Source organism: Corvus kubaryi, unplaced genomic scaffold, assembly GCF_017639235.1.
Source record: "Corvus kubaryi isolate FWS band 111438036 unplaced genomic scaffold, C.kubaryi_AGA036_p1.0 37256, whole genome shotgun sequence".
NCBI lineage: Eukaryota > Metazoa > Chordata > Aves > Passeriformes > Corvidae > Corvus > Corvus kubaryi.
The window spans coordinates 2,523,499-2,540,453 of NW_024581076.1; the positions used below are offsets into that span (position 1 = coordinate 2,523,499).

Consider the following 16,955-nt stretch of genomic DNA (forward strand, 5'->3'; position numbering starts at 1 on the left):
TTAGAGCAAACTAGTTTAAATCCAGAGGTCAGTGTGTCTGACCAGACATCTCTTCCTGTAACTGACTTTCAGATTTTTTCCATGTCTTCATAGTCTGTGAACTTCTGAACTGAATTTTGTCTGTCCTCATTCTATTGATTAGTTCTATGTGATTAATAACCTCACATAATGATGGAACATATAGTTATCAAGGTATTAAGGATGTTCATTTCTAATTTTCTGTGTTGAAATATGGGCTGCACATGCTTTTTGAGGTTAAACTCTGGGATATATTGCTTGAACATCACTGGGTTTTCTAAAGATCTCTTTACCAGCATGAAGGAAAATTTGGAAGTCATAGCAAATTCCCAAATAATAGAAATCAAGCAATAAGAATGGCCACTGTAGCATGATAAGGTAATAAATAAAGATAGAGAGAAATTGGCAGTTTCACAGATTTCAGCTGTACCCATTCCTGAAGAGTGCTGACAGTTGTTAATTAACTGATACCTAGAATTTTTAAAATTGACTAAAGATGAATGCTAATATTTTTGACCTGTCAGTCTTTGCCTTTATCTGGCTTTTTTTTTTTATTTTTTTTCCAACTTTCATTAGTAGTTTTGTCTTCTAATGTGGTTATTCATATGGAGCTGAATTGTAGAGGACAACAAAGTACACCTGAATTTTAATAGTGGTTCAAAATACATATTCAGCTGTGACTTAATTGTGCTAGGTTTTCCAGAGTTTCCAGCCTTGTAAGGTTCCTGTTTCATGTGGGTTATATTGCAAGGTTTTGCAGTAACATTTTGTATTTGAATTGTGCAAGACCATAAAAACTGTCTAGAAACTGGAGGAATAGAAACGGTAGGAACTCTTCTTACTCAGTACTCCAGGACAGGACTCAAACCTGAAATAATCCTTCTTTGAATTTTTTTTCAAGCAGAGTCAAACTGTCTGGGGAAAATCAAGTTTGTGCTTTACTAGTGTACAAAGACTGATGACACTGACAGACGTGATGTATGCAAGGTTTGCTCCAGGGGAAGGTTGATAAAATGGCAATGTCTCTGGACAGCCATTACCCTGTAGTAAATGTGTTTCTCCTGTAACAATGTAGTAAGATATTTTAATGATGGGTCACTATGAAAACTGAAAATAAAAGGCTTCCCACAATCTCTGCTTTACTCTACTGAAAGTATATCCTGCATTGGTTACAGGTATTTTGAATTTTTTTTCTCTTTTGTTCTGCTCTTATGCCAAGGTCCTACTGCAATGTTGTCAAAAAATAGGATGCAAAACAGGAGTAAGAAAAGTCAGAGTAGAATTATTTTAATTTAAAAAAAAAAAAAAGAAGGACATATATATAATAGGATGAAGGGGGGTTACTTGTTTTGCGCAAGGTTTTATTATTCCCAAAATAGTAACATTTTTTTAATTTAGAAAGTGTTTTCCAGTTAGCACCAATGGTGCTTATCTATAGGCAGGAAAATCTATAGGTAGGCAGAGAATTTTAAAGAGGGCTCTTATACAATAAACTTTACAGAGTGTTTTATAGGGATTGTAGAATAGTTGAAGAACACTCTCAAACAGCACACAAAAGTTCAAAGACACTATTTGCAAAAGATTTAGTCTAAAAAAGCAGAGAGAGAAAATAACTTGGGGTGGTCTTCTGACACTGTAAAAGGGCTCAACCCTGGGGACTATTACAGGAGGAAAACAGGGAAAGGTTTGGGAAAGATTATGTCCCAAGATTCAGCGCAGAGCAAGAACTCTTCCACTGCAAAAGTTTGCGTTTAGTCTCCTTTTGAGCTCTGTTAAGGTAACCTCTTTAAAGGAGTTTTAATTGCTAAGTTTTCCCATTAGTTTATAGAATAGTATACGTTGAAAATGCAGTGGTTGCTTTTTTTAATTAGCTACAATAGTTCAAGATTCTAGTCACACAGCATCTTGCACATCTTCTGCACTGATGTTTTCTTGTTTCACTCCTTCTCCTGATGATTTATGAAACTTGCCCAAAGAAAGAGTTAAGTGATGCAGATACAGTATATACAAAGCCCAAAATAACTGAACTTGAAAAAAATGTTCCTCTAAATTCAAGTCAGGATTAGGAACGATATTGCCTTGAACCATAACTATTAAGATTTCAGACAGAAGTATATTGGTAATATTTTAATTCTTGGTGACTGAATTCAAATTTGTGCAAATTGATAATGAAAGTAACCTTTACAGATGTAAATGGTTTCAGATTATGAAGAATGGTCCTGAGTGTTATGTATCTTAGTGTCTCAGGATCTTAATACAAATTCACCAGTGACTGCTGCTTTGCAGTCATAGCATATGACATAATATTCAAATAAAAATTACTTGCCAGTTTTGAATTCTTCTCAGCATATCAAAATAATTCTATTGTAAACAGAAGGAGTTTTGATTGAAGTTAGAACTACAGCAAGTATATAACAGGATGATTTGTTACTTTTCGGTCAAACAATGGGTATTTCAACCGTTGTTGCTGATGGCAGAGAAATTTTAGTGTTCGTTTGATCTTTCGTATTGAGGAAATAATATCTTCTAGTTTTTGCATGGTTATATGAGCAGTCTCAATTGAAAAAATAATTCTAATTTAGGAAGCTTTTTCCAGTTAATTAGATACAATGAATATTAGAGCTACATAATTTTGTGCGGTAGTGTTCTAATCGACCAGAAGCAAAGGAAATACTCTCTCTGGGCATCGCAATAGTTTTAACACTTCTGGCATGCAGTTGGAAAGGTAATATTTTGTTTTCGTCCTATAAAACAACTGTGCAGGTTGAAAAGAAAAAAAAATTAAGCTTAAGGTCATATTTGAAGTACAAACAATTATATCATTTCTATAGGAAAAATGAGATTCTTAGAGGACTGTGAACACTTCATCAAGAAGATAATTAAAAACCCCATAAAAATTAGATCCTCCTCCTAATCACTTAGATTAAATAATATTTCCCAGGTTTCTAAATATCTTTTGTGACCCTGTCCTGGATGAATATCAAGCAATTGGAAAGGAGAAATAATTAACATTGGCCAGTGATGCCTAAAAGAAATCTACCACATATTTCTTTGCCAAGTTCAACACAATCTCATTCCCTGTAAAAACAAAATGGAACAAAAACCCCCATGGTAACTCTTTTGGTTTTCATTGACCTAGGCTTCCCAAGCAAGATGGTGTGTTGACTAGTTTAGTGAGTCCTTTTTTTCCTTGATGTGTGTGGCTGCTCAGAAAAATTATCTATATACCTAGTCAGTGAAAATGTTCAGGTTTTCATGTTTAGAAACAACTATATATGCACAAGTCTTCACATTGGAATGTTGTATACAAGCCAGTCAGATGTCCTCACTGTCTTGGGGTGAGCTTATGATTTGTATCCCATATCGCTGCCTATGCCCAGAAATTAATTTTTGTGCCTTTCTATGCCTCTAAACTGAGCCTGAGAGGGGGAAGGAAAAACTGAGCAAAACTTTTTCAAAGCAGTTTGCAGCTTGTTCAAGGTCATGCAGAGATAGCAATTTTTTTTTCCCAGCTGCGGCAGGGAAGCGAGGAAGCACACGGCTGGCTGCTCCCAGGTCAGTTTTTGGCCAGTTGTTCAGCTTCTTTTTCTCCAGAGAGAGACTGAGAGTTGAATTTTTTTTTTTTCCCCTTCCCTGGAATTTCAGATTTTTCTCCCTTTTCCACTGGACTGCTTCAATATCAGAACACATCAGGAGAACTTTCCACCGGGCACCAGCTCCAAGGAGACCAAAGGGAGGACTCTAACACTTTCCCAGATTTTTTCTCCACAGCGAGAGATTTTATTATTTAGCATTATTTTCCTTTTCCCATGTGTTTTGGTAAATAAATAGTCTTTATCTCTTTCACTTTCCTTTGAGGAAAATGTATTTTCCACAAACCTAGTGGGGGAGTGGTGGTGACCTGCCTTCTCTCAGAGGATATATTTCTAAATGTGGCCAAACCGGCACACTCACTCATCTCTGAATGTCCAAATGGTGAAGTTTGGTTTCATCCAATATCAGATGTGCTGGATTTAGGAGGAGATCTTAGAAGCCACTTTACAACTATGTGGGAAATGTGATGAAGTCTAGATTATTACTCAGTAAAGACTTTTCTATGTGGAAAAAGACTGCAGACTTAGTCATAGTTACTGCTCAACATCTTCAAACACAGATAAACAGAAATCTCTGCAGCTCAATATGTACGCTAGAAAATTTGGACTCTCATTTGAAGAATTAAATAATATACCACTCTTTCCCTCATTGCTTGTTCTGAGAGTATCTCATTGCTTTTGTGTCTTTAGGGTTTGGACTCAGTTCCCTTTTTTCAGTCATAAAACACCTGCTTCCAAAAGAAAATTAAGTGCTTTTAGTTGTTTTTGATGTTTAAGAGATGCAGAAAGCTTGTTTGTATGTATGACATGCACACATGGCATTTAATAGTTATAAATAAAAAGGTATATTTCAAGATAGTAATACTATTACTAGAAAGGGCTTTCTAGACAGAATTCAGAGTTCAGTGTAACTGATGAACTGGTGAAATATGGATTTTAAAGTTGTAAGAGTAAAGTTATGTTTAAATTTTAGTTAAACACTTTGTTTCTGCTAAATGTGACTTTCTTTTACATTTATTCCTCTGTAATTGGAAACACATGAACATCTTATCCTCTAGTTGTAAACTAAAGAAGAGTTTATTCCTTTCTTGTGCTGTACTCATTATGATATTTTTTCCCAGACACCAAATTACCAATTTTTCTGTCATATTAGGATATATTCCAGTGAAGACCTCTTTCCATCCAGTGATATCCAACAGGATTTGCTCTCTAACATATGAAAACAATGTTGGCATTTTATTATTAGTTCAGTTTAGTGTTTAGTCCAGTGCATTACAGAATGCAATTTCACATGAACATTTTCAGGGCTTCTCAAATGATAAATTTATAGCTCAAAACTTGGCTGAGAGACCTCTAAGTGGAAGAAATGCTGTGAACAGTTATCTTAAAACAACCATTCCCACAGTAAATTTTTAGGGACTTACGGCAGGTGCTGGTCCTTCCATTTAGAATAAGGTTAATAGCAGGTGAGTCAATAAATTCTTCCCATTGCATTTAAAATCTCTGCTGCAGACAGGATATAATGGTGGGTATCATCATTACACTTGAATTAATTCCATTTGTGCTGTGAATTTAATGTCTTTGTAAATGTGTGTATTCAAGGCTCTCCCAAATAAATGTCTGGGGACGTTTAATGGTGCAGGTCTTCAGGGAAAGTGCTGAATATTCATTTGCCACAAAAGGACCCACACCTTAGATAACCCTAGTTTTCACTGCAAACTATAGATAGGGGAAGAAATTATACATTAACATTCTGTAAGCAATTTCTTAGGCAAAATTTTCTTGGGTTTAGATACATATTCACACAACAGATCATCATTAAAATGTTGTAGGATACCCAACTTTTGATCTATAAAATTATTTAAAAATTCTTATTCAGCAGGATGAGTTCATCACTCCTCAATAGGTCTCCCGGAAACTGAGAGGAAGATCCAAACTAGTAAGAATCCCAAGCAAATTTACTTTTAGAGCTATATCCAGCCTGTAAGAAAACCATGTTAACATTCTTATACCATGTGATTTAGATCAGGGACTTCTTCATGCAAAGCTCTCAGATGAACACTCTTCGTCACTGAGCTGGGAGGGTTTTATCATTTGTTAATAAAATAATGGCAAGTATCAATCCATGTCTAATCTTTCTCCTGGGTACAGGTAATATTTGGCTTTCATTTTCTCCTTGGCATTCTCATGATATTTAGCCAGGAATCTTATAAACTTGTCTATCTCCTGTCTTAAATGCTTATCAGCCACTTATTCAAGTACTTCCCTGTAACCTGTTTCATGCAAAATTAGGCTCCAAAGGAGGCTAAAAAGCTGTTGCTGAAAGATTATATGACAAAACCAAATCATTTTAGCTGAAAGAATTTAAGGAGTTGTCATGTTCTGGGAGATGCAAGAGGGTGGTTAATATTTGGAATATTAATGAAACAATCATTAGCCTCTACACAGCTGGAGTAAAAGGATGTGTCATGATTTCTCAGCAGTCTGATTTTTTTTGCCCCCATGAAGGAAAAATTCTTATTGTGTGGATACTGTCATGCTGTCTTGGTTTTTCCACACTCAGCATCTGAGGTTTTATAAGTCATGGATTGGTAGGCTAAACGAAGAGGTAGAGCAGTCCTTTCCAAAGTGATGATGTCTGAAATCCTGTCTGTAGCCCTTTCCCTTATTCTTATCTGAAAATCAGAAACTGATCTTGCTTCTTTATTCCATTCTCCCTTTCCATTAAATGGCCCATAGTGGATAATGTAAAGAGTTTTAGCTGTAGTAATATCTGTAAATGTTTGAAATTTTATTACATCTATTCCTGTGGTATGTAAGCACCTCAAAGTCAATATTTATCACATTATTATGTCATGTCTATTTTTTTCACAGAAAAATGAAATGCAGACATTGTAGTTTAGGGTACATAAGACACTGAGTAGCAGAGTGTAGAACTCAAGTCACAGATTTGCAGCAATTTGGAGGAAAACCTTTTTAAATGAAAACCCTTATTAAAAGTTATTTTCTGAATACATTTTTTTGCACCTGGGTTGAAGAATAATTACTTTTTGATAACTGCATCATTGTAAAAAATATCTGAAGGAGAGATCTCTTCTATAAATATTGAGATCTCTTTCTGGCCAGGTGACTAACAAGCCATTGATTCTAACAAGGTCAAACTGTGCTTTGTCCAGGGATATGTTCAATCATTTGAATCAGTGTCTTCTTTGGTGATCAGAGACAGAAAAAAAGGATTATTGGCTTTTAAATCTTCCCCAGTAAAGAAGACCCTGCCTGAAAGGGCAGAGATCCTAACACTGGAAAATTTAAGGTGGAATGATGTATTTCAGAGTAAAGCCGAGGGATAAGATTTACTTAAACAGACAGGAAAGTTTGGCTTTTAGACTCTTTTCTAATCCCACACCAGATTTCAAGATATGGTAAACTAGATTTATTTTGAAGAAATATCTTTCATATCAATCACAAATTTATCACTTTCATACCGATATCCGTATTCAGAAGAAAGACACAGCTTGTGATGCAGGGAGTAAACTAAGTAGTTAGCCTAAAAAATAGTGACCAATTGGGGTCAGGTCTTGAAAGGTAAAGGATTTTCAGAAAGGAGCTACTTTCATGGGAAGGCAGAGCACAGCAGCATTGAGAATGGCATCCCACTGCTATGCAGTGCTCAGACCACGTGAGCTCTGTGATTTGTTAGCCACTTGAAGATCATATATTATGTTTTTATTCTGTGCTAATCAATTTTATTTATTGTTGTACTTCATGTTTGATAACTGGATATAAAAAATGACTGAGAGGATTTTTTATGGCCTTAGCCAAACCTCCGTAAGAGAGTCATGTATATAAGCCTGAGAGAGATTGATTCCAGTGCACATAACTCAAAGCCTCAATATTTCTTAAAAGTTCAGGCTCCTTTTAGCACCTAATACAAATGAACAAAAATCTTTATGAAAATGCAGGTGGTGGTTGTTTTGCCATCACTGACTCATTGTGACCAAAACAGAAGCTGGAAAGCTAAAGAGCCTAGAGGCACCACAGCCATAGCAAAGCAATTATAGAGTAATATGGGAAGGTAAGGCCTTAATAATTCCCTTAATATCTTTGCAACTGTAATGGCCTTCATGGTCTCAAAGATCATAAATAATAAGGATGAAAAATATCCCTGTGCAATAATAGACTTTTGTTTCCTAATTTTCATAGGGACACCAAGCAATTGCTCAGTAATTTTTATACATTTCCTGCCAGTTGCTGCAGGCATGTCGCTTGCTAGGACGGCAATAACCCAGAAGAACAGGACATGGTACAAAGCATCAGTAGATCAGCATTTCATTAAGAATATGAAATGATGGCATGACATGCAAAGAGCATTCAGTACGTGTACAGATTGCACTTACGAAAGGGAGTTAATGTAAGTTAAAAACATAAGATCTGAAAGATATTATTGTCCCTCAGATGGGTACAGATGTACTGTATTATTTTAAAAACAAGAATAATTTAATCCTATTTTAAATTCGGGGTTTTTTCAGGACTAAAAAAGCAAATGTTAAACACTGTATGACAACTCAACACAATTATTTTCCAGAACCAAGTCTTACCCAAAAGCAAAAACACCCCAGTTTTGACTTCATTGAAGCACAAAACCTGTCAATGAGTGTGAACAGTCAGCAGATGCCAGAGATTTAAAAGGAACACCTTAGGACTGTAAGTCTTCATCATAAAACCTAAGTGAATTATTTTCAGCAGTGTTCACTACAATGTAACTTAGTAAGTCCCCCTGTCAGGGCTGAAGTTCTTGTAATTGAAGTTTAAATAGAAGAAATTTTAGAAGAAATATTGTCACTACAAATACTAACAAACCCCCAAGGCCCACCTTGTGTATGGAAGGAAGCAGGATGTACTATTTTCCTTCACTGAGCCTCAGGACTAGAAGGAAGGTAGGTAGAAAAGGTGGGGGTTTTCTTCAAAAAAGGGACTCCTAAGAACATCTGAGGAATGACAGACCACTAGGTCTTACTTCTGTGTCAAGTTTGTTGATAGAAAATACATAAAAAAATATGATCATTAGGACTGTATTTAGCACATCATCATACAGTAGTCTTACCACACAGTCATATACCAAGGACACAGCTCTCAATCAGGCAAGTCGTGCTTCAGTCTGTATACAACTTTCCTGAAGAGTCAGAGAGAATATGAATAGGAATGGTCAAGCTGCTTTCATTTCACACAGTTCTTTACAGGGTCACCCATCAAAGGCTGTCTAAAAAACTAAATTCTTAGAGGGGCTGAAGTAGAGCCTCATTTTCAATTCAAAATGCATTAGAAAAAATCCACCTATTGTAGGAGTATCCAAACAGTTTGGAGAACTGGGAGATTGTCAGTGAAGACTGTTCTGGGACTTCACCATTCAACACATAATTTATCTGAAAACAAAATGAACAGAGAAGTAGAGAAGATTGTTGACATAGAATTATTCAGAATTTTTAAAGTTAAAACTAACCCTGAAGAACTGCAAAAGGATATTACAATAAGAGAGGTAGAGTGGCTTCTATATAAATAATGTCACCAATAAATAATGTCACCACCAACAAATTTAAAAATACCTAAAAACATAATACCTTTATTAGATATTATCAGTAAAGAGATTAAGGTGCCACTGTGTATGAACATCAGCTCAAGTACAAAACAGCAAAGAGAACTGAATTTCGTGGAAAGCAATAAGGAACAAACAAAAAATTTCCAAGGAAAATAAAGGTGTGATAAATAGATCTACATCTTCATTATTGCTGTTCTCATCTTCACATCTCAAAGTGATAGAATGGAACTTGAAGCAGTGCCACATGGGCACTAGGAATGTTTATTAAAGATTCCTTGTAAGGAAGGATTAATGATCTGGAGTATTTCAGTCTGTAAAAGATATATTTAAAAGGAGGTATTATAGATATCCTGTAAACCCATGTAATTGTTTAACTGAGATGAATCAGAAATTAGTATTCATAATCATAAAAAAATTTCAGAAGAAAATAAAAGACAGTTACACAAGGAGTGTAACTAAATTATTAAATTTATTGATGTGTAACAAGCCAGTGGGGATACATTTTTGTGACATACTATACTAGCAATCATTTCAGTCTGGGCTAGAGGAAAATTTTAATTGACTACCATTTTTTGATAGCCTGGTTTTATTTTAATACCCAGGACATACATGTTGGGTTTTCTTTTTTTTTTCCTATAAAAATAAAAGGTTCATAAAGCAATATCAAAATACTGATTTAGTTATGTCTTGCAGGAAATGGGTCAGTATTGCTGGCATATATAATGCTTGCAGGATTATGTTTTTTAAAAATAAGTCTGCTACCTATAAAGCCACATAATTTATAGAATCACATTATTTGAAATGAAAGCATTTTATGCTTTCTTCTTCTGTTATTTGATTAACTTATCAGACACATTTAGATTTTTTAACTAGACTTAAGCCCCTAATGAAATGTTCAAATGCATATATGCTCAGACTTCCTCCCAGAACCAAGCTTCAGGAGCCTGTGTGACAGTGGGAAAATGAGAGCACAGCCCCAGTGGAAACTCCTGAGCCCCATAAGGAACATTTGAAGGACTAGGAATATGTGTTTTACAATTTCAGCCTTATGTTTTGGTTTTTGCTCTAATAGGTCGTGGGTTGTTTTTCCACCCATCTGCCAGCTGGTCTTCTCTCAGCTGTAAATCTCATACCTCTCTACTTCCACATTTCTTCTTACACTCACTTCTTTTCTTTCCTGCATAAGAAATCTCTTTTCTCTCCTTCCTTTATGTTTCTTGTTCCTATTTGCTTGCTTTAGATTTTTTTTGAGAATCTTCACTGATTTTTATAGATTTAGATTAGACTTGTCTTGTTGCTACTTTTTCAACAAGTCAGATTTTATTCAGTTTTACTCATCTAAAAATCTGAAAAAGTCTTACTTTGTTAAATATAGCTTTTTGTTCCAATTTCCTACCCCTGTAGCCCAACTTCCATCTAACCAAACACAGCTGTTAGAGTCATATTCTTCTCCTGCCATGCTGATTATGATATTTCCTCCAAGTGGCATCAAATACAAATGTCTCACCTCATCTTATAAAACATACCTCCATTTCCCTACTGATTTCCCATTTCCTAAGGTCTTGTGATTCTTCAAAGCTGTCAATCACTCTACAGCAAATCCGAGATAACTCTATTTATTTCCATTTTTATATTTTCCCATTCCTGAATGCTCTCCCATTTCCTGGAATGCTATCTTGCTGTACTTAAAGTGTTGTCCTGAAAAACAGAATCATCTCCCAAATTAAAAGTCTCACTGAAAATGACATAGCTGAGTTTTGCATGTTTACGTATCTGTGTTTGTATCTGTGTGCACAAATGCTCCTACACAATTTGAGGATTTTTCACTGAGCTTAGGAGGTCCTCAGTCAAACACAGCATGATATGTTGATTTTTTTTTCATAATTGTCACTGTGCTGGTAAACAAAGATTTGGTCTATGAAAATTCTCACTCTTCTATTGATTTCCCACTTTAATCTTTGAAAATTTCAATATTAACCCAAGTTTGAAAAAAATCGTTTTTTTAAGCTCACTGTTCTGCTTCTGGTAAACTATAGAGCACTTTAGTATATATATATATACTGGACCTGAGCACAGCATATCAGATCAAACAAGGCGATCTCCATCAATTACCAGCTTTACTACTGGGCAGATTCAAAAAGCAAGCCACAGGTCTTTCTGTGATAATGGAAAACTGATGATATTTTATGACGGCTGGGTTGGGGTCTGTGGCTCAGACCCAGGAAGCCGTGACGGATCCAGAGAGAGCGCCCCACAAGGGACAGTCTTCCAGAGGTCTGCGGTGCTCCCTCAGCTGCCGGGGATGCCTCTGCAGAAAGGCTGCCTGTCTCAGCAGGCTGTCAGCCCTTTAGTGATTCAGCAAGAGTGATTTCAGCTCTTGTTCTGCGAGGCAAACCCCAGGCTGGACCGGGAGGAGAGACGGGAGGCTCGTAGAGCAGTTCCACATGAGGCAGCTTTATTAGCCTGCACCCCGCAAAGGGGAGGCCAGGGACGAGCTCTCCAAACTCAAAGGGGGAGAAGGGTAGATCTTATAGGGGTACAAGGGTGGGTGTGAGAGGGTAGAAGCCAATGGGTTACAAGGAATCTATATAGGGTCTCCCAGAGGATCATGGTTCTTGTTTTCTCTCACCCCAATCAAAAAGTTCTGCCTTTTCCAAGGGGATGCTGCTGGGAGGTTATGCAATCTCCTTATCAGCAGGCCTCCCTCCAGGGCAGGGACTGGGAATACCCCACAACATTTCATATTTTAAACATTCTTTATTTTCCAGGTGTGATGGGAGAATATGAGCCAAAAATTGAAGTCCATTTTCCTTACACAGTTACAGCTGCAAGAGGAACTACTGTAAGGATGGAGTGTTTTGCACTTGGAAAGTAAGTACAGATTCTTTCATAATTAGACACCATTGTTTATTAAGATGAGACATGCCTAATCTGTGGTTTCATTATTTTGCTGGATTTTATTTTTACAGACAGTGCTTACTGCACTCTCAAAATAACCAGTTGACTAACTAGCTAATTATGAACTCCCTGCCCAGCCATTTCTGTGGTCAGGAATTCAGTCAAGTTAAAAGACTCTCTGTCAAAATGAAAAGTAAACAAAAAGAGGAAAGGTTTTCTAACTGAAATTTTATCAGACTCACACCCATTTGTTCACTGGGATACTATAAACCAGTAAATTAGAGTTCGTTCTGTCAAAATATCATATTTTGAGAATAAACAAACATTAGTAGAGTTTTTTCCCCCTCCCCCATGTGCATAATTTATACATGAAGCTATGAGCAGAATATCTTAATCATGTCCTAAGTCACTTTGTGGCAGTGCCTACTCTCTAGTTTCTACTTGACGTAATAGCACTAGCACAGAATGGATGTTTACTATTTATGTCAAGGGGTTTTTAGATGTTTGTTGATAAGAGAGTTTAGGGAGAGAAAGGTGTGAGAAACTGTACCTATTACTTCTACACAGTATTCAGATTACAGAATATAGGATGAAATTGATAACATTTCAGTTTTGTGGTGGTGGTTACTATCAACTACTCAAGTTACTATTATGATTCTTCCCAAGAAAAAGGTTGGGAAGGTTAATATACAGCCAGACAGAACTGACAGTCAATTGTAGTGATTCAAAGAAATTCTTTCTTCTTCACATATATGCTGCTAAAAACAGATGTTCCTTCAGTGATGTTTCTCTAGAGACATATAAAAATTATATCAGGTAGGATACTTTCCAAGATACCTCATCAAATTCTGTATGGTGTGTTGAAAAAAAATGACACTGTATTGAATGCTTTTCAGTTCCTTTTCATAACAGTGTTCCTTTTGGACATCTTGCCCCTAGTCTCCAAAGTTATGCTGCTAAATATCATATATACTGCTTGCTTTTATAGTTCATGGCTTATCAAGACACATACAAGTTTCTTACAGCCTGGCCTTGATTAAAAATAAGGGAAGGATTTGTCTTTGTAACTCCTTTGGAGGAGCTCCATAAAAGAGTTAGTCTGAGAAATACTGTATCTTACACACCAATTCTTCTAACTTATTTACCTAAGGAGGAACAAAACATAAGAGGTTCGGAGTTTTAAGACAATAGTCTGTTTTCCTGAGGATCATTCCTCCAGCTTGCTTGGCAGGTCTGGTTTTCCAAAGTGACTTTTCAAAGCCTGTCTCTATTACCTGAGAGGGCTTTTTAAATGTTTTTATAGTCTTTCTGACCTTCATGTGTCACTGGTCACTGGATTTTTTCTGTTCAGATTTTTCTCTTAACAGCTCCTCATTATTGACTGAATGATATATGTCTGAAACTTACTCTCTTCTTGCTGGTTTTTCATGTTTGACCAATATTGAGATGCTCTCAGTGTGCAGGTCAACAGAAAGTATACAAAAATAATTAAAGATAAATTCTGACAAAGTTTTTCAGTTGTATCTATTTAGGTTCAGTGAAGTTGATGAAGAAACAGGACATAGCCAAACTAGTCCAAACAAAAGCTGGGAGACCATAGGCCACATAGAGGGAGCCATTAGTGACTGCAGCTTTTGCAAATTCATTCCCAAGAAAAAAGTAAGAAGTAGTTTAGAAAACAAATGTGAGGCAAGAACTTTTGTAGGGCAAAACACAAGTCTTATGTTTTATATAGTAAAGATAAGGAAAGAGGTACGTGACAGAGGACAGAAGACCAATAAATGGAGAGATACCCTGAGATGCTGAAATAAATGAGTAAAAGGGCTGTTCTGTAGAAGCTGATGGCTCCAGGCTCTCTCCTGTCAGAGACACTGTCAAGTCAATAGTTGGCAACGAGGCCCTTTTAGAATCTTGGCTATGGCTGAAGCATATTACTTCTTATTTTCTTCATTTTGCTGCAATTAAATTGCAGTTGCTGACAGATTACAAGTCAACCTTCCAGTGAAAAGGAGGTATGACACACATTGTCCTTCGCAACCATCACTGAAAGGCAAGAAACACAGCTTCTGATACCTTCCATCTTCACCACCATGAGATTCAGTAAACTCTCAAAAAGATTCAATCATTTTCAAAAATGAAGGTGAGGTTGACAGGAAAGGCTTTGATTAGGTTATTTCCTCCTTTTTATTTAGTGTTAATCTTTAATAAACAAAAAATGAAAACCACCTGAATGGTCAAGGAATTTAAGGTTATCTAATAAGATACTTGACCCCATTTGCTGCTATTGTAATGGGCAGGTATTTTTACCATGCACATTCCTTATCTTTTCCCAGCCATTAATGCATAAGCAAATCAGCTCAGCTGAAATTGCTTTCAACCTGATATGGTAATAATTACATGAATGACATTTCAGGCACCATTTGAAACCTGGAGGCTGAGAGGTAGAAATGCATCAAATTTCCTATTCATTTTCATAATTTTCTTTTTTTTCCCCGTTTCTTATTCCTGATGCCTTGTTAGAGGGGTTTTTGCTTGTTAGATTGCCATGGGTCCCATTTACTAAACTGAATCAACAACTAATTTGTTTCTTTTTTATTTAGTATTTTGAAACTTGATATTTTGAGTTCTTATTGTAAATAACACAGGGGTTATTACAATCTCAAAACCAACATGCTGCTGATTTTTCATGCTTTAATTTAGCTGTCTGAAACACTCTGCTCTCTCCACCGTAATTGCAAGAATGACAGACGTTCCAGTGAGATTTCCTGAAGTAGGCATTTGGCAAATATTCCAGGAAGAGCCTAGTCTTTAGTTACAGATTAATCATTTATTAACAGTGTTTATTTAGAACTGCCAGTCACTATGGCTGAAAGAATTAAATAAATTGAAACTCTGCAGCTTTTGTCTTCAAACAAAAGTCAAATATCTTGATTGCTTGACAGAGAAAAATTCTCTGAGAAGGATTTTATTCTGACCCAAGCAATATGTAGCTGGTTCAGTTACAAGTGAAAATATTATGTTATTGATGCTGCTTACAAATAGACTTTGTAGTTGCTAAAGAATTCAAAGTAATGCAAGAGTGAAATATCTCAAGATTATCTTATTTGTACTAGATAATGCTGCTTATGATGAGCATCAGTCATTGGCTAAGAAACCACTGCATAAATCAATGATTTACTGCTGAGGTTTAACAGAAGACGTGACAAACAGAGGAACCAAATAAAATTTACTGCTTATATATCAGAGTGGGCATTTTGCAGTTAGTGATGTTTTGTGCTGGATATATATGCTGGCCCAAGGTTGCTTTTATAGATATATTCACTGCCACATCTACACATCTACCTACACATCTACCTTATGTTTCAGTTACATGTATCTTTCATATATGTACTTATATATAGCATACGGATATATTTTCTGCCACACGTTTAATTATGCAATTTCTATTAGAAATACTTGAATTTTTGTTTGTTCCCTAACATAACATGGGATCATATTTTTTTAAAAAATGTGCTAAAAAAACCACTGGCAATAACAGTGTATTAACATATTCTATTTATTTTAAACTTTTCACAAGAACAGAAATACATCATTTTAATTTGCAGAATTGCTGCATCCTGATTAGTATTTACATTAAACATTGTTAAAATAATCAAATAACTGAAAAGAAAAGGAGAAGAAAAATCTGAATGGAAGATTTCAAAACATCTAAATTAATGAAAAATCAGCAGTGTGTTAATGTTTGCTTCTGAGTAACACAGTTTTCACTCCTTGTGTCTTCTCTTATTCAAAAAGACAAGCTAATTTTTTTGTAAAACTAACAAATGAGCTAATGGGTAATGAGGTTTCTGTTTGTAGTCCAGATAATCCTGATTTTCTATGTTCATTTAAGTATCAGACCTTAGACATTTTACGTAAATCAGGAAGACAGATCATGACCTTGTTCTTCAGATAAGTTCTGGTGAAGATTTCGTTTTCCTACCTGACGCTTTTGCACAAATTTCAGCATTCCTGGCTTTTCCTGCTCCAGAAATGCAATTTCTCAGATACTGCCTTCTGTGACAGCAGGCTGCCATTTTAATGTTCTCTCAAATATTACTGACTTTTCTTCCAAGAACACCTAGAGGCAACTGGTCCATTCTTTAATTTCTTTTTTCATGTACTTTATTCAAGGAAATAATTCTGATGGTCTCATTTAGCTCCCTGTTAGAAAGAGATGAAATTAATGCTGTTGATATGCAAAAGGACTCTAAATTCCATGCCCACTATATGACATATTCATTATTGAATCACATCAGTGACAGCCATCTAAGCATCCTTCAGCACTTCCTGACTTTGGAGAACACTTGTGTCATAAGTAATTTTAACAATATTATCTTAAATACGGGACTTAAAAGCAGACACAGATGGAAATATAAAGTTTTTTTAAAAGCCTGAAAATGAACAAGTTTTCATAGTTTGAGCAATGATACAGGACTGGTTTGTCCAAGTGGCATGAAAAGCTGTTAAGTTCCTGCCCTCTTCCATGAGCCCAAACCCTTGGCCTCAGAGGAAAGCAAGAAAAATTCAAGTGTAAGAAACATATCTTTCTTTTTTTCCCTTTATTAGTCTTCCTGGCATATAACTCTAAGTTGTCTTCTTGTTTCCATTTCAAATAATTCGACTCTCACTCTTTCACACAGGTTTTTTAATTCTAAATTGCGTATAATGAACACACCCTTTCTGACCCTCACACTCCAGCCTTTTCCTTAGTGCGTTTTTGTTTGTGCATTACACCAGACTTCTATTTTATTTTCCATATAAAAGTCACATTTCATTGGTTTTCTGGCTCTAGTCAGAAAAAAAAAATA

The 16,955-nt window shown here is 35.8% G+C and overlaps 1 protein-coding gene across 6 annotated transcripts in view; it reads left to right on the top strand.

The window, feature by feature from the left end:
- Positions 1-16,955, top strand: part of CNTN5 (contactin 5) — a 619,355-nt gene that overhangs the window by 461,188 nt on the left and 141,212 nt on the right. For all 6 annotated transcript variants that reach the window (XM_042023751.1, XM_042023752.1, XM_042023755.1 and 3 more), the window contains one exon: positions 11,976-12,078. In XM_042023751.1, coding sequence (XP_041879685.1) covers positions 11,976-12,078 — 103 coding nt within the window. The remainder of the gene's footprint in view (positions 1-11,975; positions 12,079-16,955) is intronic.